This window comes from Lemur catta, chromosome 9 (genome assembly GCF_020740605.2).
Source record: "Lemur catta isolate mLemCat1 chromosome 9, mLemCat1.pri, whole genome shotgun sequence".
NCBI lineage: Eukaryota > Metazoa > Chordata > Mammalia > Primates > Lemuridae > Lemur > Lemur catta.
Window position 1 is genome coordinate 58,921,418 of NC_059136.1, and position 26,888 is coordinate 58,948,305.

Genomic DNA, 26,888 nt, shown 5'->3' on the forward strand with positions numbered 1-26,888 from the left:
CTTCAGTACATTTATATGAAATAGTTCAAATGCTAAAAATATTTTATAAATACAGGTTTTTATAAATCTATAAATTTAATGCAGGTCAACATTAAATTCTTCTAACTATGAAAGTACAAATGAAAATGGCTAAAATGTAAATTATTCTATTGCACTGATCTTCAGGTAACTTCTTTGAATTTAACTTATTTCATAAATATATTCATATCCCATAAGTATATTAATATAATCTTACAGGAGAAATTCAAACAATACACTAAAAAGTATACACAATAAAAAGCTAAATTCCTCATTTCTTCCCATATATCCCACACTCTAAGATTAAAAAAAAAATTAACAGAGCTAATTTGACATGTTTCCTCCATGACTATTTTAAAAGTAGGGCATGGAAAAACAAAACATAGTTACATACTACATAACAGTAAAGACCTCTATGCATTCCTCAAACTGTTCTAGATGTACACGCTATGCAAAAATATTCTAAATGTTTCAATAAACAATTAGCATTCAGAAGACATCATTTGAGAAGAAAGAGGCAATCAAAAGTATTCACACAATGTGTCCACTGAAACACAGCCCAGAATTTGGCTCAAATATATGTTCTCTGACCTTATGATGAGCTGCATCCAGGATAAATTCTGCACGAGTACCATTATTTTCTGGGCTTCGGTAATCAAACAATGAATTTGTAAGGTACGTCAAACCTTTTGTACTCAAACTTTCACCACAGATGAAGAAACAGGCTTCCTGAAAACAAAAGCCAAAATTTATGAACAGCAGGAAAAACCATTAGACTGTTAAAGAAAATAAAACCTTGATTTTATAACACCCCTTCACTAGTCAATAGAAATCACTAAAACTTGAGGTCCTATAAAAAGATAAGGAATGCTGTCTCCATTTTCATTGCCTATTTTGGCAAAGAACATTTTAACAAACCAAAAAGGAACTCCAACTGGCTCCCATAAACAAAAAAGAAGGAACATTCATGAATTAGAAAGTAGCTGGAACTATTTTCCAGGTGTTAAGTGCTACCAACTTTCTAAATTCCCCTGAGCTCTGTAATTTCTTGCAGGGGAAATGCAGGAGGAAATGGTAAAGCTTCTCTCTGAACCCAGAGATATATGTAGTCTAACAAATTTTACATAGTTAAACACTTCAGTAAGCACTTCATTATCCCTGCATCCTATCCAAAAACAGGGAAAATGAGAGATTTTGACTTACGGCCTCACTTCTATTCATATTCTCTTCAAAATCTTTAACACCCATAATTCCTTTAAGGCATATAGCTCTGCAACCTACAAATCCAATCTGGCAATCAAAGAAAGGCTCTCCCATCATAAGGGCCTAAAAGAGGAAAAGAAACATTAGAACTAAGAACTTGAATAAAAATGTTAGAGGCTTTCCTTATATAATTTCTAAATTAGTCAAACATCTTCAGGGTTATGGCCTTTCCAAATTTACTCTCCTTAGAGCAAAAACTCTATTAAAATAAGAAACATGTTACTTGTCTCTCTATCCTCAAACCTACATTTCATAAACATTAATGTATACATACATATCCACACATACACGTAAGCACATACAAAGTTAAATGAAAAAATGAAAGAATTAATGTTGCACATTACAGTAAAATCTTTCCTTAAGGAATAATTATTTTAACCACTACCACTGAATAATAGAAATCTAGAATATAGAAATCTAAAACTATAAACATAAATATTTTCAAATATACTATTTATGATAAAAAGACTGTATTTATAAAATATTAACTTAAAGACTTTAAAAATATATGTTCAATGTTGAAAGATTACCTCCACTGTAGTTCCTTCTTGTTCCCAACACAATATTTCCTTAGATTTTACTTTTTGTGGGCTATAATAACTACTCTCAGCTTGCATTTCTGTGAGCTAAGAAAAATAAAAATATTAAGTAAATCAAAATCAGTATTAAATGGCAATAAACCAACATTATTATGATGAATTGATGAAAACAAGCCAATTTTAGGATTCAGGAAATTTAATTATTAAGTAGGAAAACAGGTGCAACAAAAACAGCTGTAACAGATTATCCATGGTTCAATATGCTAGTCTAAACTTATAGAGAAAATGTAAAATACCACTTTTTTAACTCCCTCTTAATATTGCTTTAAAAAGTAAAAAGTGCAATAACAGTCCTATAACTCATAAACTGTTCATATATTCTGCCAAAAATTTGCATCTTATAACCTCAATTCATTTTATATTCACTAATATATTCAATACGTTTCATTTCAATCATTTCCAAGACTTCTCACTATTTCTTATAAAAAAGAAAGTTATGAAGAAATGCAAATAGATTGAACAAAACTCTAGTTCCTGTAAGAAAGGTATAATCACCAATATTTATTTTCAAAGTATTTCTCCTACTCTTGTAGCTTAATTCAGTCATGCAACAAATACTTATTGACTGCCAGCTAGCTAGATAACATACCTCATTTTATTCCACTTTACTGCAGTTTGCAGATCTTGCTTTTTGCTCTTTTTTTTTACAAAGTGAAGGTCTGTGGCAACCCTGCATTAATCTACCTGCACCATTTGCCTAACAACACAGGCTCACTTCATGTCTCTGTGTCACATTTTAGTAATTCTCATAATATCTCAAAATTTTTCATTACTATTATATCTGTTACGGTGATCTGTGAACAGTGACCTTTGATGTTACTATTGAAATTATTTTGAGGCACATGGACCAAACCTATATAAGATAGAGAATTTAACTGATAAAGGTGTGTTCTGAATGCTCAAACATTTACAGCCATTCCCATCTCTCTGCCTTCTCCTGTGACCTCCCTATTCCCTGAGACACAAGAATATTGAAATTAGGCCAATTAATAAAGCCACATGGGGTTATTAATGGTCTCTAAGTCACATGATTTTTAAGTATTCAAGTGAAACGAAGAGTTGCACATCTCTCACTTTAAATCAAAAGCTAGAAATAATTAAGCTTAGTGAGAAAGGCATGTAAAAAGTTGAGATACACCAAATGCTCGGCCTCTTGTGCCAAACAGCCAGCCAGGTCGTGAATGCAAAGGAAAAGCTCTTGAAGGAAATTAAAAGTGCTACACTACTAAAAACATGAATGATAAGAAAGCAAAACAGCCTTATTGCTAGTATAAAGTTTTACTGGTCTGGATAGAAGATCAAATCAGCCACAACATTCCATTAAATCCAGAGCAAGGCCCTAGCTATCTTCAATTCTATAAAGGCTGACAGAGGTGAGAAATCTGGAGAAGAAAAGATTGAAGCTAACAGAGAGGTTGGTTCATGAGGTTTAAGGGAAGATGTTGTCTCCATAACATAAAAGTACAAAATGAGGCAGCAAATGCTGATGTAGAATCTGCCGCAAGTTATCCAGACCTATCTAGCTAAGATCACTGATGAAGATGGCTACACTAAACAGATTTTCAAGGTAGAACAAATAACCTTCCATTGTAAAAAGATGTCATCTAGCCCTTTCATAGCTAGAAAGGAGAAGTCAAAGCCTGGCTGGCTTCAAAGCTTCAAAGGACAGGCTGACTCTCTTGTTTAGGGTAAATGCAGCTGGTGACTTTAAGTGGAAGCCAAAGCTCATTTACCATTCTGAAAATCCTAGGGCCCTTAAGAATTATGCTAAGTCTACTCTGCCTGTGCTCTAGAAATGGGAACAACAAAGCCTGGATGACAGCACATCTGTTTATAGCATGATTTACTGAATACTTTAAGCCCACTGTGGAGACCTACTGCTCAGAAAAGTAGATTCCATTCAAAATATCAATGTTCACTGACAATGCACCTGGACACCCAAGAGCTCTGATGGAGATATACAAGGAAATGAATGTTATTTTCATCTCTGCTAACACAACACTCAGACTGCAGCCCATGGATCAAGGAATAATTTTGACTTTCAAGTCTTACTATTCTAAATAAATACGTTCCATAAGGCTATAGCTATCATAGTGATTCCCCTGATTGATCTGGGCAAAGTAAATTGAAAACCTTCTGGAAAGGATTCATCATTCTAGAAACCATTTAAAAATGTATGCTTCATGGGAGGAGGCAAAAATATCCACATTAACAGCAATTTGGAAGAAGTTGATTCTAACCCTCATAGATGACTTTGAGGGGATCAAGTAACTGCAGATGTAAAGGAAATAGCATAGAACTAAAATTAGAAGTAGAGCCTGAGGATGTGACTGAATTGCTGCAAACTTTGTGTTAAAACTTGAACAGATGAGGAATTAGTTCTTGTGGACGAGCAAGGAAAGTACTTTCTTAAAATGGATTCTAGTCCTGGTGAAGATACTATGAACATTGTTGAAAGGATGATAAAGGATTTAGAATATTCCATAAACTTAGTTGATAAAGCAGCAGTAGGGTTTGAGAAGACTGAAACCAATTTTGATTGAAGTTCTACCAGGTAAAATGCTGTCAAATAGCATTTTATGCTATAGAGAAATCTTTTGTAGAAAAAAAAGAGGCAATTGATGAGGCAAAACTTCATTGTTGTCTTATTTTAAGAGATTACCACAGCTACCCCAGCCGTCAGTAAGCACCACCCTGATCAGTCATGAGCCATCTACATTGACTAGGCCAGACCCTCAAAAAAAAACAGCAAAAAGATTATGACTTGCTAAAGGTTCAGATGATCATTAGCATTTTTTAGCAATAAAGTACTTTTTAATTAAGGTATATACATTTTTTAGATATGATGTTATTGTACACTTACAATACTACAAGATAGTCTGTTATATAATTTTATTATCTACTCGGAAACCAAAACTGTGCATGACTCACTTTATTGTAATATTTGTTTTACTACAGTGGCCTGGAAACGAACCCACAATATCTCCAAGATGTGCCTGTACTGATCTAGATACTGACACAAGAAAAAAATTCTTGCTCTCCTGAAGCTTATATTATTTATATATATCAAACATTAAGTAATATAAATTATTTTAAAAGGCATTATCCTAAATGCAATGTGGTATCCTAGTTTGGATCGTGGTACAGAAAAAAGATACAAGAAAATTCAATTACAGTTTAAAATTTAATACTAATGCATTAATGTAGGTTTCTAAGTTTTGGCAAATATACTAGGATAACATAATATAAGAATAGGGAAAACTGTGTAAGGATTATAAGTGAACTCTGTACTATATTTTCTATAGTTCTAAATATATTACAAAATAAAAAGGTTATTTTTTTAAAAGGTCTGTGTTTTCCTGTGATTTATTTACCCTTATTCTTGTGCAATGAATATGTTCTTCAAATTTAAATGCAAAGTCAAAGTGCACATTTGTAAAAAAAAAAAACCACTGTTTAACTTAGGCCAAGTAAGTCATGAACTGAAAACTTATAATTTTAAGCACAATAACTCGTTTATATTAATTATCAACAAATTATTTACATTTTTTGTTTTTTATGTATTATATTTTTCATATAATATAGGCCCCTATTTCTTGGATGTTTCTAGTTCTAATATTCAATGTAGCTGTTTAAAACAACAATTTTGAAATCTAAAGTGCTTAAGTAAAACTGAATTTTTTAAACTTGATCATCCTTCAGCTGTCTACAACTATCGTAAAGAAAAAGGAATTACTTGATTAAAAGGATTCAAACATTACAAGAACAATTTTAAACATTATTAGAAAAATGCTAGATTTAATTTGGCATGATTTTGCTAGACTGATATCAACTGTTCAAAATGCTAATGTAGAAACATGACCTTATTTTCTGACAAAAAGGGGAATCACAAATTAATGCCATACATTCTTCAAATCCAAGCAGAACAAGGAATTCTAATGTTTCCTAAATATCAACATAATTCCCTTAGTGAAAACTTTGAGAAACATAAATGTTCCAAAATTCTAAAAAGATATATTGACTAATGACAAATACTGCTGAAAAAGTATATAAAATTTTGTATGTAAATGCCTATTCTGATGGACTCAGTTGAATACAATTCATCAACAATTAAATGAGAAATGTACCAAAATAATTTGAAGTTTAAAAGTAAACAAGCAAAAATCACCAGATAGTACCCAGTAATTAAAACTAGTAATACTTAAGAGTTCCCTCACAAACTTATGTTAAAAAAAAAATAAGTGTTTTATGATAATCACCTTAAACTGATAATGTATCTAACATTAGTTGGCAACCATTGTCTTTTTATATTTGTTAAAGATTTTATTATTCAATCATATTTTAATTTTAAAGACTGATCCACATTCCTTTAAATTAATCAAAGCTAAATTGAAGAATTCAACTACAAAATGATTTCAAAGAATTCACCAATAATAAATCTTGGTGTTAAAATAGCACCAATAAGTGATGGTGTTAAAAATATATGCATTTTTATCATTTTTGCCCAAAGTTTTTTTAAAAATTTAAATCAATCCAGCCATGATATAAAGTTTTGTTGAAACTTATTCTCACTGGTTTTTTTCTGTAGCTTTTCTCATATTAGAAAATACTGAATGATTTTAATTAGAAAAGTCTTTAGCCAGGCAGGGTGGCTCACACCAATAATCCTAGGACTTTGGGAGTCTGAGACCAGCCTGAGAAAGAGCGAGACCTCGGCTCTACAAAAAATAGAAAAATAAGCCAGGTGTGGTGGTATGAACCTGTAATCCCAGCTACTTAGAAGGCTGAGGCAGGAGGATCACTTGAACCCAGGAGGCTGAGGTTGCAGTGAGCTATGATTACACCACTGCACTCTAGCCAGGGCTACAAAGTGAAAAACTATCTCAGAAACAACAAAAACAAAAAAGAAAAATCAGCGTATTTGCCACCTGCTGCATTTACAAATTGTACAGCTTTACCACTGATAAGCATTTAAACAATCCAAGCTAAATTAAAAACCATGAGAGTAGAAACTGAATTTTTTTTTTACTGCTATATCTCCACAATCTAACATGTTGCCTGGAATAATACTTGTAATACTACTTCACAGGTTTTGCTCCTTATTTCACATGGGTTTATATTCCTCACAAAATCTAGACCCAAAAGAATAAACTGATAAGGACAAACTTGGAGGGAAAACAAAACCTGAAAGAGTCTATATAAATTGTTAGAAAATAGAAAGCAGATGAAGAGACACATGGAAAATGAATGGGTGGGTATTTGGATGAATGGATGGATGCATATATTTATTCTACAAGTAAATATTTGTTGAAAACACACCAGGCAATTTCCAAGTGTTGAAGATATAAAGAACCTTTTGAAAATAACCACTTAATGAGTTTTAGTATAGTATCAAAAACGAATATGCACAATTTTCTGCAAAAGCTATTAAAATACTCCTCTTTTTACAGCTAAATATCTAAGTGAGTCCAAACATTGTTCACATAGAGCAATCAAAACATTTCCTAACAGGCTGAATACAAAAGCAGATCAGAGGAGCTAGCTGTTTTCATCTAAGCCAGACATTAAAGATAGTTACTAAAACACAAAACAATGTCATATCACTCTTTAAATTTTTTAAATATAGCTATTTTACTATAAAAATGATATTTATTTAATATATAATGAATTTATTATTTTAGAATACATAATTAATATTTTTAAATTTCAGAGTATTATAGGAGTACAAATGCTTTGATTACATATATTGCCTTTTTACTAGCTGACAAGCGTTCCCATCCCCCAGAGAGCATGAATGACATCTATTAGGTGTAGATTTACCCCTGCTCCCTCCCCACTACAACCTGTCCAACACCGTATGAATGTTACTTCCCACATGTGCACATTAGTGTTAATCAATTAGTGCCAATTTCATGGTGAGTAAACATGGTGGTTTTTTTTCCATTCTTGTGATATTTCACTTGGAAAAATGGGCTCCAGTTCCATCCAGGATAATACAATAGGTAGCTCTTCATTTTTTTTTATGGCCGAGTAGTTCTCCATGGTATAGATACACCACATTTTGCTAATCGACTCATGTATTAATGGGCATTTGCGTTGTTTCCACATCTTTGCAATTGTGAATCGTGCTGCTATACAAACTCTAGTGCAGGTGTCTTTTTTAAAGAATGTCTTTTTTTCCTTTGGGTAGATACCCAGTAGTGGGATTGCTGGATCAAACAATAGTTCTAGTTTTAGTTCTTTGAGATCTCTCCATACTGTTTTCCATAAAGGTTGTACTAGTTTGCAGTCCCACCAGCAGTGTATGAGTATTCCTATCTCTCCGCATTCACGCCACCATTTATTGTTTTGGGACTTTTTGATAAAAGCCATTCTCACTGGAGTTAAGTGATATCTCACTGTGGTTTTGATTTGCATTTCCCTGATGATTAGAGATGTTGAGAATTTTTTCATATGTTTGTGGGCCATTAGTCTAACCTCTTTTGAAAAGTTTCTGTTCATGTCCTTTGCCCATTTTTTGATAGGGTTGTTTGATTTTTTTCTTGCTGATTTTCCTGAGTTCTATATAGATTCTAGTTATCAACCCTTTATTTGATATGTAACATTTGAATATTTTCTCCCATTTTGTAGGTTGTTGGTTTGTTCTCATAATAGTTTCCTTGGCTGTGTAGAAGCTTTTTAATTTGATCTGGTCCCATTTATTTATTTTTATTGATGCTGTGATTGTGATTGCTCTTGGGAACTTCTTCATAAATTATTTATTTATTTATTTTATTTCATTTATTTATTTTATTTTGAGACAGAGTCTTGCTTTGTTGCCCGGGCTAGAGTGAGTGTCATGGCATCAGCCTAGCTCACAGCAATTTCAAACTCCTGGGATTAGGCAATCCTACTGCTTCAGCCTCCAGAGTAGCTGGGACTATAGGCATGCGCCACCATGCCCGGCTAATTTTTTCTATATATATTTTAGTTGGCCAGATAATTTCTTTCTATTTTTTAGTAGAGACAGGGTCTCGCTCTTTCTCAGGCTGGTCTCGAACTCCTGACCTCGAGCGATCCACCAGCCTCAGCCTCCCAGAGTGCTAGGATTACAGGCGTGAGCCACCACGCCCGGTCTTCTTCATAAATTCTTTACCTAGGCCAATGTCTGTAAGAGTTTTTCCAACATTTTCTTCTACAACTCTTATGGTTTCATGCCTAAGGTTTATGTCTGTTATCCATCTTGAGTTGATTTTTGTGAGAGATGAGAAGGGCGGATCCTGTTTCAGTCTTCTACATGTGGCTATCAAATTTTCCCACCACCATTTATTGAATAGGAATTCTTTTCCCCAGTGTATATTTTTGTCTGCTTTGTCAAAGCTTAGATGGCTATATGAGGATGGCTTTATATCTCAGTTCTCAGTCCTCTTCCATTGGTCTAAGTCTCTGTTCTCATGCCAGTACCATGTTGTTTTGGTTACCACACCCTTGTCGTATAGCTTGAGGTCTGGTAATCGAGGCATCCCAATTTGCTCTTTTTGCTTATGGTTGCTTTGGCTGTACAGGGTCTTCTCTGGTTCCATATGAAGTGTAGGATTATTTTTTCTATATCTGTGAAAAATGATGTTGGTATTTTAATAGGGAGCACACTGAATCCACAGATCACTTTGGGTAGTATAGACATTTTAACAATGTTGATTTTGCCAATCCATGAGCGTGGTATGGTTTTCCATCTGTTTACATCCTCTATTATTTCCTTCCTCAGTGTTTCATAGTTCTTCCTGTAGAGGTCCTTCACCTACTTAGTTAAGTATATTCCTAGGAATTTTACCTTCTTTGTTGCTATTGTGAAAGGTGTTGAGTCTTTGATTTGGTTCTAAGTTTGACTGTTGTTGGCATACATAAATGCTAATTTGTGTACACTGATTTTCTACCCTGAGATTTTGCTGAACTTATTTATCAATTCCAGTAGTCTCTTGGCAGAATCTTTGGGGTTTTCTAGATATAAATTAATATCATCAGCAAAGAGTGACAGTTTGACCTCTTCTGTCCACATTTAGTTGCCCCTCATTTCCGTCTCTTGTCTAACTGCTCTGGCTAAAACTTCAACCACTATGTTGAATTGAAGTGGTGATAGAGGGCAACCTTGTCTGATTCCAGTTCTAAGCGGGAATGCTTTCAATGTTTCCCCATTCATCACGATGCTGGCTATCAGTTATGTCACAAGTTGCTTTTATCATTTTGAGGTAAGTCCCGTCTATGCCTATTTTCTTAAGTGTTATTATCATAAAAGGGTGCTGAATTTTGTTGAATGCTTTTTCTGCATCTATTGAGAGGATCACATGGTCTTTGCTTTTACTTCTATTTATGTGGTGAATTACATTTATAGATTTGCATACATTGAACCATCCCTGCCTCTCTGAGATTGAAGCCCACTGGTTGTGGTGGATTATTTTTTTGATGAGCAGCTGAATTCGATTTCCTATCATTTTATTGAGAATTTTTTCATCTACATTGTTTTTTTTTTTTTTTTTTTTGAGATAAGAGTCTCACTCTGTTGCCCAGGGTAGACTAACATGGCGTCAGCCTAGCTCACAGCAACCCCAAACTCCTGGGCTTAAGCAATCCTCCTGCTTCAGCCTCCTGAGCAGCTGGGACTACAGGCATGTGCCACTATGCCTGGCTAATTTTTTTTCTGTATATATTTTTAGTTGTCCATATAATTTTTTTCTATTTATAGTAGAGATGGGGTCTCGCTCTTGCTGAGGCTGGTCTTGAACTTCTGAGCTCAAATGATCTACCCGCCTCGGCCTCCCAGAGTGCTAAGATTACAGGCATGAGCCACTGTGCCTGGCCTCATCTACATTCTTAAGGGATGTTGATCTGTAGTTTTCTTTTGTTGTTGAGTCCTTTCTGGGCTTTGGTACCAAGGTGATGTTGGCTTCATAAAATGTGTTCAGGAGGATTCTTTCCTTCTTGATGTTATGGAATAATATCCGCAGGATTGGCATCAGTTCGTCTTTGTAGGTCTGCTGGAACTCGGGTGTGAAACCATCTGGTCCAGGACTTTTTTTTAGGAATGTTTTTTATTAGTGTATCAATTTTGTTACAAGATATTGGTCTCTTCAGGAATTCTGTTTCTTCCTCATTGAGCCTAGGGAGGCTGTGTGTTTCTAAGAGTTTGTCCATTTCCTCCACATTTTCAAAGTTTGTGTGTATGGAGATTTTTATAGTATTCAGAGATAATACTTTGTATTTCCATGGTATCAGTTGTAATTTCTCCTTTTTATTTCCTGATTGAGTTTATTAGAGTTCTTTTCTGCTTCTGGTCAATCTAGTAATAGGCCTACCAATTTTGTTTATCGATACAAAGAACAAACTTTTTGTCTCACTCATCCTCTGTATAGTTCTTTTGTTGTTGATTTCATTTAGTTCTTCTCTGATCTTGGTTATTTCTTCTCCTGGGTTTGGAATTGGTTTGCTCTTTCTTTTTCAGTTCTTATAGTTGATTGATTGGATTGTTGATTTGTTATGTTTCTGACTTTTAGAGGTACGAATTTATGGCAATGAGTTTTCTTCTCAGGACTGCTTTAGCTGTGTCCCACAGATTTTGATAACTTGTGTCCCCTTTGTCATTTAGTTCAAGAATCTTCTGATTTGCACCTTACTTTCCTCCTTCACGTAAGTATCATTCAGCAGTAGGTTGTTCAGTTTCCATGACTTTGTGTTGAGATGAATGTTTCTGTTGGAGTTGATTTCTAATTTTATTCCACTGTAGTCTCAGAAGATGCATGGTATCATTTCTATTTTTTTTAATTTGTTGTGATATGTTTTCTGGCCTAGGATGTGGTCAAGCTTAGAGAGTGTACCATGAGCTGATGAGAAGAACGTATATTCAGTGGTTTAGGGGTAGAATGTTCTGTAAATGTCTGTCAGGCCCATTTGTTCTAGATTTCTGTTTAAGTCCATTGTATCTTTGTGTATTTTCTGTTTGGAGTATCTGTCCTATTCTGTCAAAGGAGTGTTGAATTCCCCAGCTATTACAGTGCTGATGTTTATCATTTTGGTTAGATCAAGTAGGATTTGCTTTAGGAATCTGGGTGTAACTGTGTTGCGTACGTAAATACTTAGAATTGTTAGGTCTTCTTGTTGAATAATGTTCCCTTTACCATTATATAATGACCATCTTTGTCTTTCATTACTTTTGTTGATTTTAAGACTGAATTATCTGATATGAGAACTGCTATACCAGCTTTCTTTTGGTTTCCATTTGCATGGAATATTGTTTTCCATCCCTTCACCTTGAGTCTTAATGAGTCCTTGTGGATTAGATGTGTTTCCAGAAGACAGCAGATACTTGGCTTGTGTATATTTACCCATTCTGCCAGCCTATTCTCGAGTGGGCAGTTCAAATCATTCACATTTATTGAAAGAATTCATAAGTGGGGTGGATTTCTGTTCATCCTGTTGAGTAGAAGTCTGTTGCTTTATCTCTTGAGCCATTGTAGTATCTGGCCTTTGACCTTTAGCTTTTGGTGATTTTACAATGATGAGTGTCTATTGTGCTAATTCGTGTATAATGCAGTTCTGCGTGCTTCCTGCAGGGCAGGTCTGATCTTGACAAATATCCTCAGTGTTTGCTTGTCGGAGAAAGACTTTATTTTCCCCTCATATATGAAACTTAGTTTTGCAGGATACAGAATTCTAAGCTGGGCCCCAGTCCCTTCTGACTGGTAAGGTCTCAGTTGGTAAGTTTGCAGTTAGTCTGATGAGTTTTCCTTTGTAAGTTACCAGCTGCTTTCACTTTACAACTTGTAGGAGGGCCTCTTTCATGTTGATTTTGCCCAGTCTGATGACTTAGTGTGGTGGTGTTTGCCTCTTTGCAATGAATTTCCCAGGAGTCCTTTGAGCTTCTTGCACCTGAATATCTAGATTTCTAGCAAGGCCAGGGAAATTTTCCTCAATTATTTCCTCAAATAAATTATCCATCCCTTGTGTATTTTCTTGTTCACCCTTAAGGATGCCTATGATTCTTATGTTAGGCTTCTTCACATAATCCCCTATTTCTTTGTAGACTTTGCTCATTTCTCTTATTTCTCTGCTCTATCTCTGTGGCTGACTTGTTTAACTGAAGGGAATTGTCTTCATGCTCTGAGATTCTTTTTTCTGCTCAGTCTAACCTATTTTTAAGGCTTTCCACTATGTTTTGTAATTCCTTGAATGAAGTTTTCATTTCCAGCTGTTCTGTTTGATTTTTCTTTAATATTTTAATTTCTTTACTGAATTTTTCATTCATTTCCTGCATTGTTTTTTGTGAGTTTTTTTGTGTGTTGGGTTTCCATTTTATTTTGCATTTCATTGAGCTTCCTTACAATCCATGTTTGAAAATCTTCATCTGTCATTTCAATGTTCTCATTTTTGTTGGTATCCATTGTTAGGGAGCTGGTGTTCCTTTTGGGGATGTCCTTTCACTTTAATTCTTCATACTTCTGGAGTTCTTTCACTGATTCTTTCCCATCTGGAGCAGCTGTTGCTCCTTTGGATTTTCTTTTGTTTAGATGAATACATATTCTTAAGATGTGTTTTAATTTCTAACACAATAAATATGAGTAGATGTAATTTGAAAAAACAAAAACTCCTCTGAATTTTCAATAATTTTAAAGAATGCAAAGGCATCCTGCAATCTTGAGCAAAAAGTTCAAGAACTTCCGCTCTATAAGTACAAGTAAAGTTGATGAGAAGTGACTGTATCTTATAGGTCTAGCTGGCAGAACATGCTGATTAGATGTGGTAGGAGAAAGATATTTATAAATAGTAAGCTTAAGCAAATGAGTAGATAATGTTGCAATTTAATGAATAGTAAGATAGTAGGGGAGATGCATGATTGCAGAGCAAAACCAAGAGTTCTATTTTTGTATGTGTTAAATACCTATTAGATATGCAAGTGGAGACAAATAGGGAAATTCTAGAGCTCACAGTAAAGTGATCAGTGGAAACACAAATTTGATACTCTATCAGCATCTGTATTATCATCAAATTATATTACCTTCAGAGAGTATAGACAAAAAAGATAATAGGGCCACAGACCAAGCCCCATAGGCCAACATTTAAAGGTTAGGCAGAAGAAGAGGAACAGCAAAGAAAACTACAAAAAGGCACCCATGAATCCAAACAAAAGTCTGATCTTTTTGTAAAACCGCCAAACTGTATTCCACAGCAGATGCACCATTTTACATTCCCACCAGTCCTCCCGTTTGCTTTTAACCAATTCCAACAAAGATATTATCAGTGTCATATTACTGCTGTGGTCAAGATCACCAGTAATTTCAACACTGTCAAATCCAAGGAGCCATTCCCAAAAATAAGCCACTCCCTCCTCTTTAAAACACTTATGGCACTTAGCTTCCAGATACTCTTAGTTTTCTGCTTACATCATTGATCACTTATCCTCTGCTTCCCTTGCTATTTCTTCCTCATCTTTCCAATGTCTTAACATGACACTTCCCCAGAACTTGGTTCTAGAACTTTTCCTTTTTTTCTTACCTACACTGATTGTAGTCTTAATACAGCCATGACTCTCAAATTTATACAGCCAGACTAAATTTCTAATCTGATTTCCATTTTTATATATCCAATTACCTACTGGATAGCTCTACTTAAATATACAGTGGGCATCTTAAAAGTTGTCCAAAACTAAACTCCTAATCTTCATCTCAAACTTTGTCTTCTCCCAATTTCAGGTATCTCAAAAAATCAGAACTCAATCCTTTCAGTTGTTTAAGATCCATCCTTGGATCCTCTTTATTTCATTCATGGCTCATAAGAAATCTATCAGGAAATCCTGCCTCTTTGACCTTCAAAACACATCTAAAATCCAATCATTTTTCACTGCCTCCACTTGCTACAACCCTAGTCCTAGTCATCATCTCTTGCTTGAAAATTGCAATGCTGTCTGTCTGATTTCCTTACTTCTGCTTTTGCTCTCCTGTAATCTATTTCCAACACAGCAAATAGAGTGATCCAGTTTAAAATATAACTCAGATCATCATGTAATTCTATGAAAAATTGTCCCAAAACTTTCTCATTCAGAATCAATGACAAAGTCCCAAAAATGATCTATAGAGTTTTATGATTTATGCACTGCTCCAAGCCTTATTACCTCTCTGATCTCATTTTTTCCTACTTTCATATTAGCTCACTTTGCCCCAGCCGCCCTGGCCTCTTTGCTGTTCCTGAAACTTTTAGGACCTTTACATTTGCTATTAGAATAATGCTAATCCCTACATATCTAATAGGCTTCCTCTTTCACAGGACTTTGCTTAAATATCCCCTTCACAGTAAGGCCTTCCATGATCATACAATTTTAAATTGCATAATTTCCCCTCTATTTCCCACTCACTATGCCTCCTCCCACTTTTTCTACATAACCCTTGTCCTCAGTGGACATACTATACATCTTATGTTTATAATATCAATTTAAATTCTAAGAGGCAGGGATTTATATCTGTTCACTTTGGTATCTCTAGAGACAAAACAGTGCCTGGACCACAACTGGTATCAAAAATATTTGTTCAAGGAATTAAAATACTGTTCAGGATTATCGCATGTATGGTGACAGTATTATAAAAAGCCAGGGAACATATAACTCAAAATTCAGGTTGGGTTATATTTGAGAGAAAGAGAAGATACAATATGATCAAAGAAGAACACATAAGGGGCATCAAAAGTACTAATAATTTTATATTTCTTTAAGGAAAAAGATGTTCACTTTACCTGAACATACATATTATATATTCTCTTTTATGTCAAAGAGAGTATATATTTTACAGGGATTATTTTAACAGATGAAGTACTCAAAGTATGTTAAGTACTACTGCAAAATAGTTAGAAAAGAATTTAGACAAAGATTTAGACTGTCTTGAGCAAGAGTGACACAAATTGTATATAAATAATGCTTTAAAGAAACTTTTTATAAAGGAGAGCACAGAAATAAAACAGTAGCTGTAGGGGTACATAAAGGGGAGGTTTCTGATGTGCCTTTCTTTTTTAATGAAAATATTAAGGCATGTTTGTATGCAAACTCAATGATTCAGTAGGAAGAAAAAAAAACTGCCTATGAAACCAATATAAAAAGAAGACAGGAAGGGATTGAAATTCAATTATTTCAGATGGAAGAGACTTATAATTTTATAAGGTAAGAATTTTATTAGATGGAAGGGACATATAATTTTATAAGGTAACATCTATTGAGTGCAAAAGAAATTTTAGTTAAGATAGAATCTTACTAACAATCAAAATTTAAGCATTAAAGTTGATAGAAATATGAACAGCAAAAGAAAGAAAACCTACTTTGAACGTCACTGTTGCCTTTGTGCAGTAAAATCCTATAGAAACAATAGGATCCTTCAAAGTCTGTGCTTTCTGCTGATGTGTGATTGAGGTAGGATCATTCCCAAGGTAGTCTTCCTCACTATCATAACTCACAATTGCAGGCACAAATGACCAGGCCCATGACACCCAGCCCTGTGGCTGTTCATCATCTTGCTGTGAATACAACTCTTGGCCTTTATACTGAGAAGGATACTGCATATCTATTCTTGTTTCATCTTCAGCACCTGTCAATCAAAATAAAGTCATTTTAAGTAAATCAAGAGGATTTAACCAAGAGAAAAAATAAGAATGGATAGGCTTTAAATTTTTCTTCCCACCTTTCTTTCTAGTATAAGGTATAAATAAATCATACATTGGTTATTATTATTTGAAACCAATAATTTAGCATTATCACTAATGTTTCTGCATATTGTACTATGAAATCTCATTTATTAGGTTAGGGATAATGTTTTGTGGAGACTAGTTTATTAATTGCATATAGTTTTAAATGTATTTGATAAATACAAAGAATAAAGTAAATCTTTAACATTTCATTCATTAATTTTTTTTAAACAAACAAATCTACCTCTCAAAAATGAGGGTCATGTGTTGAAAAAGTGACTTTTCTCTGAAACATAATACAAGAAAGATACAAGAAACACTCTTGATTTCCTGATGCGCCCAGTGGAGAAAGAAAACAGCAAGTGCTTCCAGAAAAAATGCACCCCCCCACCAAAACAAGAATTATCCCAAAGGATGAACGTAAATGTTACAATGGATTGACTTTTTACATGTAGTTAAGAAAAATAATAGTGTTGGGCCTCTTTCTTATTAGTGGGTGAGCTATGTTAGTTCCTGTTCTACAGATGAAAAAAATTTATAGCAAAGAAATGTTATATGGTGAAAAACTGGCAGACAAAAGATTTAGATTCTAACCACTCTTTAATTTATTTCACCTTTGTAAAGTCGAACTCCATCAAAGTCACTTAAGATTATTCTAGCTATTCAAACAAAAGAGGCATATCATCATGGAATTTAGACAGAAAAAAATTACTTTTTAAAAAACTCATGAGATAAGCAGTCTCCAGCAGATTCAAGCATATCTACTCTTCACTGATAAATCTATAAATACACACACTCCTTTAAATCTTTAAATACCCTCCCTTTCCGTATTTTCTGGTCAGAAAAAGTTTATAACATTTTTAACTCATATGACAGGAGGCCTTTGGAACATCTCTGACACTTACAGGTTACGACCATTTACCTTCCTTCATCTGGGAAAAAAAAGGTTTTATAAGCACTAGCTAGGGTAACTAGAACATACGATCAAGAGACCTTAGACATTTTCTTCTAGAATTCTAATCGTTTCCCATTTAAGGTTTAAATCTGTTATCCACCGTGATTTGATTTTTGTGAGAGGTGAAATCTTTGGGTCCTGTTTCAGTCTTCTACATGTGGCTATCCAGTTTTCCCAGCACCATTTATTGAATAGGGATTCTTTACAGACATTGGTCTAGGCAAAGAATTCACGAAGAAAACCCCTAAGGCAATCACAGCAACAACAAAAATAAACAAATGGGACCTGATTAAATTAAAAAGCTTCTGCACAGCCAAAGAAACAGTCACAAAAATAAACAGACAGCCTACAGAATGAGAAAAAATTTTCGCATACTACACATCAGATAAAGGACTGATAACAAGAATCTATTTAGAACTCAGGAAAATCAGCAAGAAAAAAATCAAACAACCCTATCAAAAAGTGGGCAAACGACATGAATAGAAATTTTTCAAAAGAAGATATAAGAATGGCTAACAAACACATGAAAAAAATGCTCAACATCCCTAATCATCAGGGAAATGCAAATGAAAACCACAATGAGATACCACTTAACTCCGGTGAGAATAGCCTTTATCAAAAAATCCCAAAACAACACATGTTGGCGTGGATGCAGAGAGACAGGAACACTCATACACTGCTGGTGGGACTGCAAACTAGTACAACCCCTGTGGAAAGCATTATGGAGATACCTTAAACAGATTCAAGTAGACCTACCATTCGATCCAGCAATCCCATTATTGGGCATCTACCCAGAAGAACAAAAGTCAGTCTATATCAAAGACACCTGTACCTGAATGTTTATAGCAGCACAATTCACAATTGCAAAGATGTGGAAACAACCCAAGTGCCCATCAATCCACGAATGGATTAGTAAACTGTGGTATATGTATACCATGGAGTATTACTCAGCTATAAGAAATAACGGTGATACGACATCTCTTTGGTTCTCCTGGAGAGAGTTGGAACCCATTATATTAAGTGAAGTATCCAAAGAATGGAAAAACAAGCATCACATGTACTCACCAGAAAATTGGTTTTCCTGATCATCACCTAAATGCACATCGGGGAAGGATTCCAATTGGATATCAGACAGAGACGGGGGGAGTGTATGCCTACATGATGAGTGCATTGCACACCATCTGGGGAATGGTCATGCTTGAAGGTGCTGACTCGGAGAGGTGGGGGGTGGGGGGAGGGGATGGAGGTATGACTACATGGTGAGTGCCAGGCACACTGTCTGGAGAATGGACACGCTTGAGGCTCTGACTCAAGGGGATGGGTGGGACATGGACAATGTATATAACCTGAGCTTTTGTACCTCCATGAAGAGATGAAATAAAAATAAAAATAAAAATAGGCCGGGCGCGGTGGCTCACGCCTGTAATCCTAGCCCTCTGGGAGGCCAAGTCGGGTGAATCGCTGGAGGTCAGGAGTTCGAGACCAGCCTGAGCGAGATCCTGTCTCTACTAAAAATAGAAATAAAAATTATCTGGACAACTAAAAATATATACAGAAAAAATTCGCCGGGCATGGTGGTGCATGCCTGTAGTCCCAGATACTCGGGAGGCTGAGGCAGTAGGATCCCAGGAGTTTGAGGTTGCTGTGAGCTAGGCTGATGCCACGGCACTCACTCTAGCCCGGGCAACAAAGTGAGACTCTGTCTCAAAAAAAATAAATAAATAAAAAATAAATAAAAATAAAAATAAATCAAAAAAAAAAAAAGAGAGACTTTAGACAAACTTCAAAATAAATTATAGAAGTTACAAATCCAGACAATGTTTGGCATAATCTTTAAATCTTTCTGTTCAACCATAAATATTATGTAAGTTTCTACTGAGAAATAAATAAAGCCTGTTGTAAATCATCCCTATTAAGATGTCAAAATGAACATCATCACTGAATATCATCTGTTACAAAACAAGAAATAAAGTAATCTCAACTCAAGGAAAAATTACAAGATTGAATCCACAGAGCTGGGCTCTAGACTTCTCTTGTCTAATCCATTAAAACAGAAGTGGTATCCACTACTTGAGCTTTATAAGCAAAAGCAAGAAACCACAAAGAGTTCTGAAAAACCAGCCACCATAATTTTTACTCAATATTATCTTGAGTAAAAAATAGGAAGCATTTTGATGAAAGATCTGAAAATTCAGTTCTGAATCTTTGCTCACTGCCTTATAAAAAGAACAAATTAGGGCATAGAAAAGAAAAGCATCTTCCTGATATCTCATCACAATTTCCTAAAATGCTCTTTTTCTTTGGAACCCAGTGCATCTTAATCTGGGGCCTGTTGATACAATTCAAGAATTGCATGAATTTCAACAGGAAAATATATATACAATATTAAATAAAATATAGCGTTTTTAAAAATGAATTCAGGTAACAAACCACAGTTGTGTTAGCAGTACCTGTGACTCTAACACACATAAAATCAGGAGCTGCATAACAAAGTTTCACTAAATAACAAACCACATATATGACAGCGCTCCCATAAAACTATAATGAAGCTGACAAATTCTTTCCACCTAGCAACATCACAATTATCATAATGTCATAGTGCAACACATTTACTTACGTTTGTGGTGATGCTGGTGTAAACAAACCTATTGCACTTCCAGTCACATAAAAGTATAGTACATATAAGTATGTATAGTATATAATACTTGAAAATCATAATAAATGACTGTTACTTGTCTATGTATTTACTATAGTATACTTTTTATCATTATATTAGAGTATACTCCTTTTCTACTTATAAAAAACAGTTAACTATAATATAAAATAGCCACAGGCAGATTGTTTAGGAGGTATTCAAAAAAAAAGGCATTGTTACTGTAGGATATAACAATTTCTTGAATGTTATTGCCCCTGAAAGCCTGCCGGTGGGATAAGATACAAAGGTGGAAGACAGTCATATTGATGATCCTGACTCTGTGTAGGCCCAGACTAATGTGTGGGTTTGTGTCTTAGTGTTCAACAAAAAAGTTCAAAAAACATGTAAAATAGAAAAAACCTTACAGAATAAGAATATAAAGAAAAAGCATTTTTGTATAGCTATACAATGTATTTGTGTTTTAAGCTAAGTGTTACAATAAAAGTCAAAAAGTTAAATATAAAAGTTTATAAAGTAAAAAAGTTACAGTAAGCTAAAGTTAATTTAATATTGAAGAGAGAAAAATGTTTTCATAAATTTAGTGTAGCCTAAGTGTATAGTGTTTATAAAGTCCACAGTTGTGTACAGTAATGTCCTAGGCCTTCACATTCACTCACCACTCCCTCACTGACTCACCCAGTGCAACTTCCACTCCTTTAAGCTCCATTCATGGCAAATGCCCTATGTAGGTGTACCATTTATCTTTTAATAAATCATATTTTTATTGTACCATATCTATGCTTAGGTATGTTTAGATACACAAATACTTACCACCGTGGTACAATGGTCTACAGTATTCAGTACAATAACATGGTGCACAGGTTTGTAGCCTAGGAGCAATATGCTATACCATACAGCCTAGGTGTGTTCTAGGCTATACCGTCCAGGTTTGTGTAAGTATACTCTATGATGTTTGCACAACAATGAAATCACCTAATGATGCATTTCTGAGAACATAAACCCATCGTTAAGTGACACATAATTGTATATCAACAGTTGTGGAACTATCTCAAAGTATCATTCACACTCATTACTACTTTGAAAGTATGATAGCTATTAGACCTCCTGCTATATATATCTTGATATTTAATGTGTTTAACAGAGAAGCACATAATATTACTATATTATCATTTCTTAACTACAGTTGTATTTCAATACAATTAGTTTCTTTTATAATCCAATATATTTACTTTAAGCATTTAAAACATTCAGAAAGTCTGCATATACCCACAATTGAGTAATAGACAGAGAATTTACCCTACCATGTGGGAAAAAAAAAAAAAGCAAAATATATGAAAGGTCAGTGACTCCTGATAGATGTGAAACGAGAAATGAGCTCTGTGATTGCCCCAGCTTATTGCCTGCAATGAGTTTCTACGCCATAGCCAGCAAAAGGGAAATCCAAGCTGAGCAAGTCTCCCTTAAATGAGAAGACAACATAGGAAGTCCAGGGAGACTAAGAGGGCTAGAGCTTGTAAGGTACCAGAGCACCAAACCAGAAAACTTCTCAGAGAGCCCCTGAGATCAGCAGACGGTCTTCTTCCAGTATTCATTCAGTTGAGTATTAAGCACCATATGTGTATAAGAAAACTTGCCGGTGGCTCACGCCTGTAATCCTAACCCTCTGGGAGGCCGAGGCGGGTGGATCGCTCGAGGTCAGGAGTTCGAGACCAGCCTGAGCGAGACCCTGTCTCTACTAAAAACAGAAAGAAATTATCTGGACAACTAAAAATATATATAGAAAAAATTAGCCGGGCGTGGTGGTGCATGCCTGTAGTCCCAGCTACTCGGGAGGCTGAGGCAGTTAGGATCGCTTAAGCCCAGGAGTTTGAGGTTGCTGGCAGCTAGGCTGATGCCACAGCACTCACTCTAGCCCAGGCAACAAGGCGACACTCTGTCTCAAGAAAAAAAAAAAAAAAAGAAAGAAAACTACCTAAGGCTATGAAAAGAACCACCAGAAAGAAGCAAAGAGAACAATCCCCAAGGCTCATATAGAATTAGGAATAATTTTTGCTTCCACCAGACAGAAAGCAAAAACATTTTAGTTCACAGGGCATCGGGCAGAGTACTCCAAAGAGTAATCGTCTAAGCAGACAAAATTGGGTCTAATGGGTACTCTGATCTCATCTAACAAACCTTAAAAACAAGGCTCAAATGAATTAACTTGTTTCTAAGTAACTTAAATGCTTTTTGGAACAGCAAAATATTCAGCACCCAACAAGATAAAATTGACAGTGTCTAGCATCCAGTTAAGAATTATCAAACATGCAAAGAAGCAAAAAAATATAGCCCATGAGGAAAAAAGTCAATCAATAAAAATAGATCCAGATATGACATAGATCATAGCATTAGCAAACAAGAACATTAAAACAGCTATGTAAAATGTTCAAGAAAGCATAGGGAGGTTAAGACATTAAATATATAATAAAAGACCCAAATTCTACTTCTAGAGATGACAAATACAGTATCTGAGATGAAATTTACACTAGATCGTATTAATAACAGACAGAAAAAGCAGAAGATTAGTTAACTTAAATAGAATAGAAGCTACGCAAAACGAAACTCAGAAAAAAAGGGGAAAAAAATTAATGGAGCATCAGAGAGCTCTGTCAATCACCATGCAATGCAGCCTAAATACAGTTCCAAAGAAGGAAACTGAAAAATATGTTTGAAGCAACAATGGCCAAAATTTTTTCACATATAAATGAAAACTGTAAACCACCGATCTAAAAACCTCAATGAACTCCAAATACAAGTAACATGAAGAAATTATACCAAAGTACATCATAATCAAGTTACTGAAAACCTAAAAGGTCAGGCACAGAGGCTCACATCTGTAATCCCAGAACTTTGGGAGGCCAAGGCAGGAGAATCACTTGAGGCCAGAAGTTGGAGACCACCCTAGGCAACTTAGCAAGACCACGTCTTTACAAAAAAATTAAAAAATAAAAAATAACCAGGTGTGGTGGCACCAGCACTGTAGTACTAGCTACTCGAGAGACTGAGGCAGGTAGATCACTTGAGCCCAGGAATTGAAGGCTGCCCTAAGCTATTATGGTATCACTGCACTCCAGCCTAGGTGACAGAGTGAGACCCTGTCTCTAAAAAAATTAAAATAAAATAAAACAAAATATAACAAAATACACCTGAGAAGAGGTTCATAGGTTTGGGCAGAGTGTCCAAAGAATCCATGGCACACACAAAAAAAAGGTTAGAGATCTTTGCTTTAAACAGATGAGAAAATTAATTCAGATGCCTCTGGAAGCAAATAGCCGAACTACTTTTTCCTTCTCTTAACATACAAGAAAAACCTAGTCGCCTTCTTATACAGAAAGCAACAGTTATAAAAGAAGAATCTAAAAGTTACATTTCATCAAAATGTAAAACTTCTGCTCAAAAGAAACTTATTAAAACATGAATAGCTATCTATCCTAAGTACGCACTTAAAAAAAAAGGAATAGGCAAGTTACAAACTGACAAAAAGAAAAATTCCCAAAACATATATGACAAAGGACTTGAACTCAGAATATAAAAAGAAGTCCTCAAAATCAATATTGAAACACAGAAAACGTTTTTAAATGGACATTTAACATAGATTTCACAAAGGCAGACATATTAAAGGTCAATAACCACATTAAAAAGTTCAAAATAATTACTCATCAGAAAAACGCAAATTAAGATGAGATACCACAACACACTCATCAGTATGGCAAAAAAGTAAGAAAATACTGACAACACCAAATGTTGGCAAGGATATAAAGAAACTGGAACTCACATACATTGTTGATGAAAATATAAAATGGTACACTTTTCAGAAAAGGTCTTGTTTAATAAGTAAACATATAATTTCACTCTTAAATATTTACCCAAGAAAGAACAGTACATGCCTATATGAAATTTGTATAAAAATATCTATAAAAGCTTTATAACAGCCAAAAACTGGAACCAGCCCAAGTATCCATCAATAGGTGAATGGTTAAATAAACTATGGTATATTCATACAACATACCTAGAAAAAAAAGGAAAGAATGATTGCTATATACAACAATATAGATGTATCCCCAAAATATTACACTTAATGAAAGAAACCTCCACAAGAGACTACATATTCCATCTATATGAAATTCCAGAATTGGCAAAACTAATCTATCATATTTAAAAACTCTAGAACAGTGTTTTTCCAAGTGTATGTGGGCAGGCAGGGAGATGAGGCATGATTAGAAAGAGGCATAAGGAATTTTCTGAGATCTTAATGACCTATATCTTGGTGATGTTTTACATCACACAGATGTATACATTTCTCAAAACTCACTCACTACTATACTTAAGATTTCTATCTTCTTAGCTTTGGCCTTGGCCAGGGCGGGGGAAGATTTATACAATTCGTTTTGTAAATTTAACCTTCAAAAAAATTTTTAAAAAACATTAGTAAATATAAACTCTAGTTAACAATATGCAGCTGAGGCCTGGGGAAGTGTTCTAATGTCCTTGAAAGGCATCAAAACTTTATATTGATAATTTATACTGATAAATAGAGAAAGGAACATTAGATGGAAAGATATGTGACAAAGCAAATATAACAAAATATTAATGGTAGAATCTAAATGATGAGCATGTGAGTGTCCACTGTATAATAACTCTTTCAACTTTTCTATATATTTGAAATTTGTCAACGTTAGGAAAAAAATGAACTGATTATCTGTATGTGCTAGTTTTGTTCAGGGTATTAGACATTGTTTCTGTTCATTGTCTAACAAAAATTCACTGCGCAGTGTGAAGGTATATTTTATATCTACATACCCTTATTAATGTTGTTCCCTACACTTTTTTTAAGGTAATAAGATTTTTTTGATGAGATAAAATTTAAAGAGCATAAAATTCACTTTAAAAGTGTACAACTCAGTGGTATGTATATATGTATGTATGAGTTTGTTTGTCATGGGATCTCACTCTGTCACCCCTCAAACTCCTGGGCTCCAGTGATCCTCCTGCCTCAGCTTCCTAAGTAGCTGGGACTACAGATGCACACCACAATGCCTAGCTAATTTTTCTTATTTTTTGCAAAGACAGGGTTTCACTCTGTTGCCCAGGCTGGTCTTCAACTCCTGGGCTCAAGCAATCTTCCCACCCTACCCTCCCAAAGTGCTGGGATTACAAGGGTGAGCAACCACACACCCAGTCTGGTTTTTATTATAGTCACAAGTTGTGTGACCACCACCATTATCTAATTTTAGAACATTTTCATTACCCCCAATAGGAAGTTACCTATTTACAGTCATTTTCTCTCCCCTCCAGCCCCAGGTTACAAATATACTTTCTGCCTCTACAGAATTGCCTATTCTGGACATTTCAAATGGAATCATACAACACATGTTCTTTTTTGTTGACTGGTTTTCACTTAAGGTTTTCAAGGTTCATCCATGTTGTCGCATATATCAGTATTTCATTTCTTTGTATGGCTGAATAATATACCATATTTTGTTTATCCATTCATCAGCTGATAGACATTTATGTTGTTTCCAGTTTTTAGCTATTGGGAATAATGCTGCCACAAGTTTTTATGTGAACGTATATCATCAATTCTCTTGATAAACACCTAGGAGTAGAACTGCTAGGTCATATGGTAACACTATGTTCAACTTTTTGAAGAAGTGCCAGATTGTTTTCCAAAGTAGCTATACAATTTACATTCCCACGAGAAGCATATATGGGTTCCAATGTCTCCATATTCTCACCAACACTTGTTATGATGTGTCTTTTTTATTATAGGCATCCCAGTGGTGGTGAAGTGGTATCTTGTTGAGGTTTTGATTTGCACTCCCTTCATGGCTACTGATGTTGAGTATCTTCATGTGCGTATTGGCCATTCATTTCTCTTCTCTGGAGAAATGTCTATTTGCCCATTTTTTAATTAAGTTATTTGTCACTAAATTTTAAATGCCCTTCTTAGGGCCTAGCTATGGAAATTAATTATCTTAAACCTTTCTCAATCTCAGGCCCAAAACCAAGTCAAAATCAATAATTCCTTTCATTTTTCTATGTCAAATCACTCACATCTCTATTTATCCAACATTCTACCATACATCATAACTAAACTGTTCACATGTCTCCCCCATTTTACCTTAAGATTTTATTTCTCTGTATTTTCCCATGTCACATATCCTTCAATGAAGCATGCACTTCCTTAATTAATAGTACTGAAATAACTCAATTAATTAAATAACACTTGGTGAGCCTTGGAAGAAAAATTGCCAATGATATTAGAACACTGTAAAACTCAATCTGTTTTTTCAAGTTGCCCAGTAGTGAAACTACTTTATAAAAACAATAATTATAAAATAAAGTTTTTGTTATACTTACCTGTAATGTTTCCTAACATATCTTTATTGTGACAGGTAGAGTCTTCCATTTCTCCATCTTTAAAATTGCCTATTTCTCCATAGTAAAGAGCAATCCCAAGTTGCATTATACGAATAAACATAGGCAGTTGTTGATCTGTGATAGAAAGTTTCAAGCTCTCTACTAAAGTATGAATCTGTATTTTGAAAATCAAAAACATCAAAGAAAGCATATTTAAATGGAATACCTTTTAAGATAAGCAGTGAAATTTTAAGTCTTAAAATGAAATATCCCAAACATTTCTAATATTTAAGTCAAAGTAATATTT

General features: G+C 34.7%; 1 protein-coding gene across 1 annotated transcript in view; it reads right to left on the minus strand.

The window, feature by feature from the left end:
• VPS13B (vacuolar protein sorting 13 homolog B) overlaps positions 1–26,888 on the minus strand; it is a 752,846-nt gene that overhangs the window by 672,249 nt on the left and 53,709 nt on the right. Inside the window, exons 7-11 of the mRNA XM_045560402.1 lie at positions 26,582–26,756; positions 16,209–16,474; positions 1,812–1,907; positions 1,222–1,344; positions 610–747 (exon numbers count right to left, since the gene is read on the minus strand). Coding sequence (XP_045416358.1) covers positions 610–747; positions 1,222–1,344; positions 1,812–1,907; positions 16,209–16,474; positions 26,582–26,756 — 798 coding nt within the window. The remainder of the gene's footprint in view (positions 1–609; positions 748–1,221; positions 1,345–1,811; positions 1,908–16,208; positions 16,475–26,581; positions 26,757–26,888) is intronic.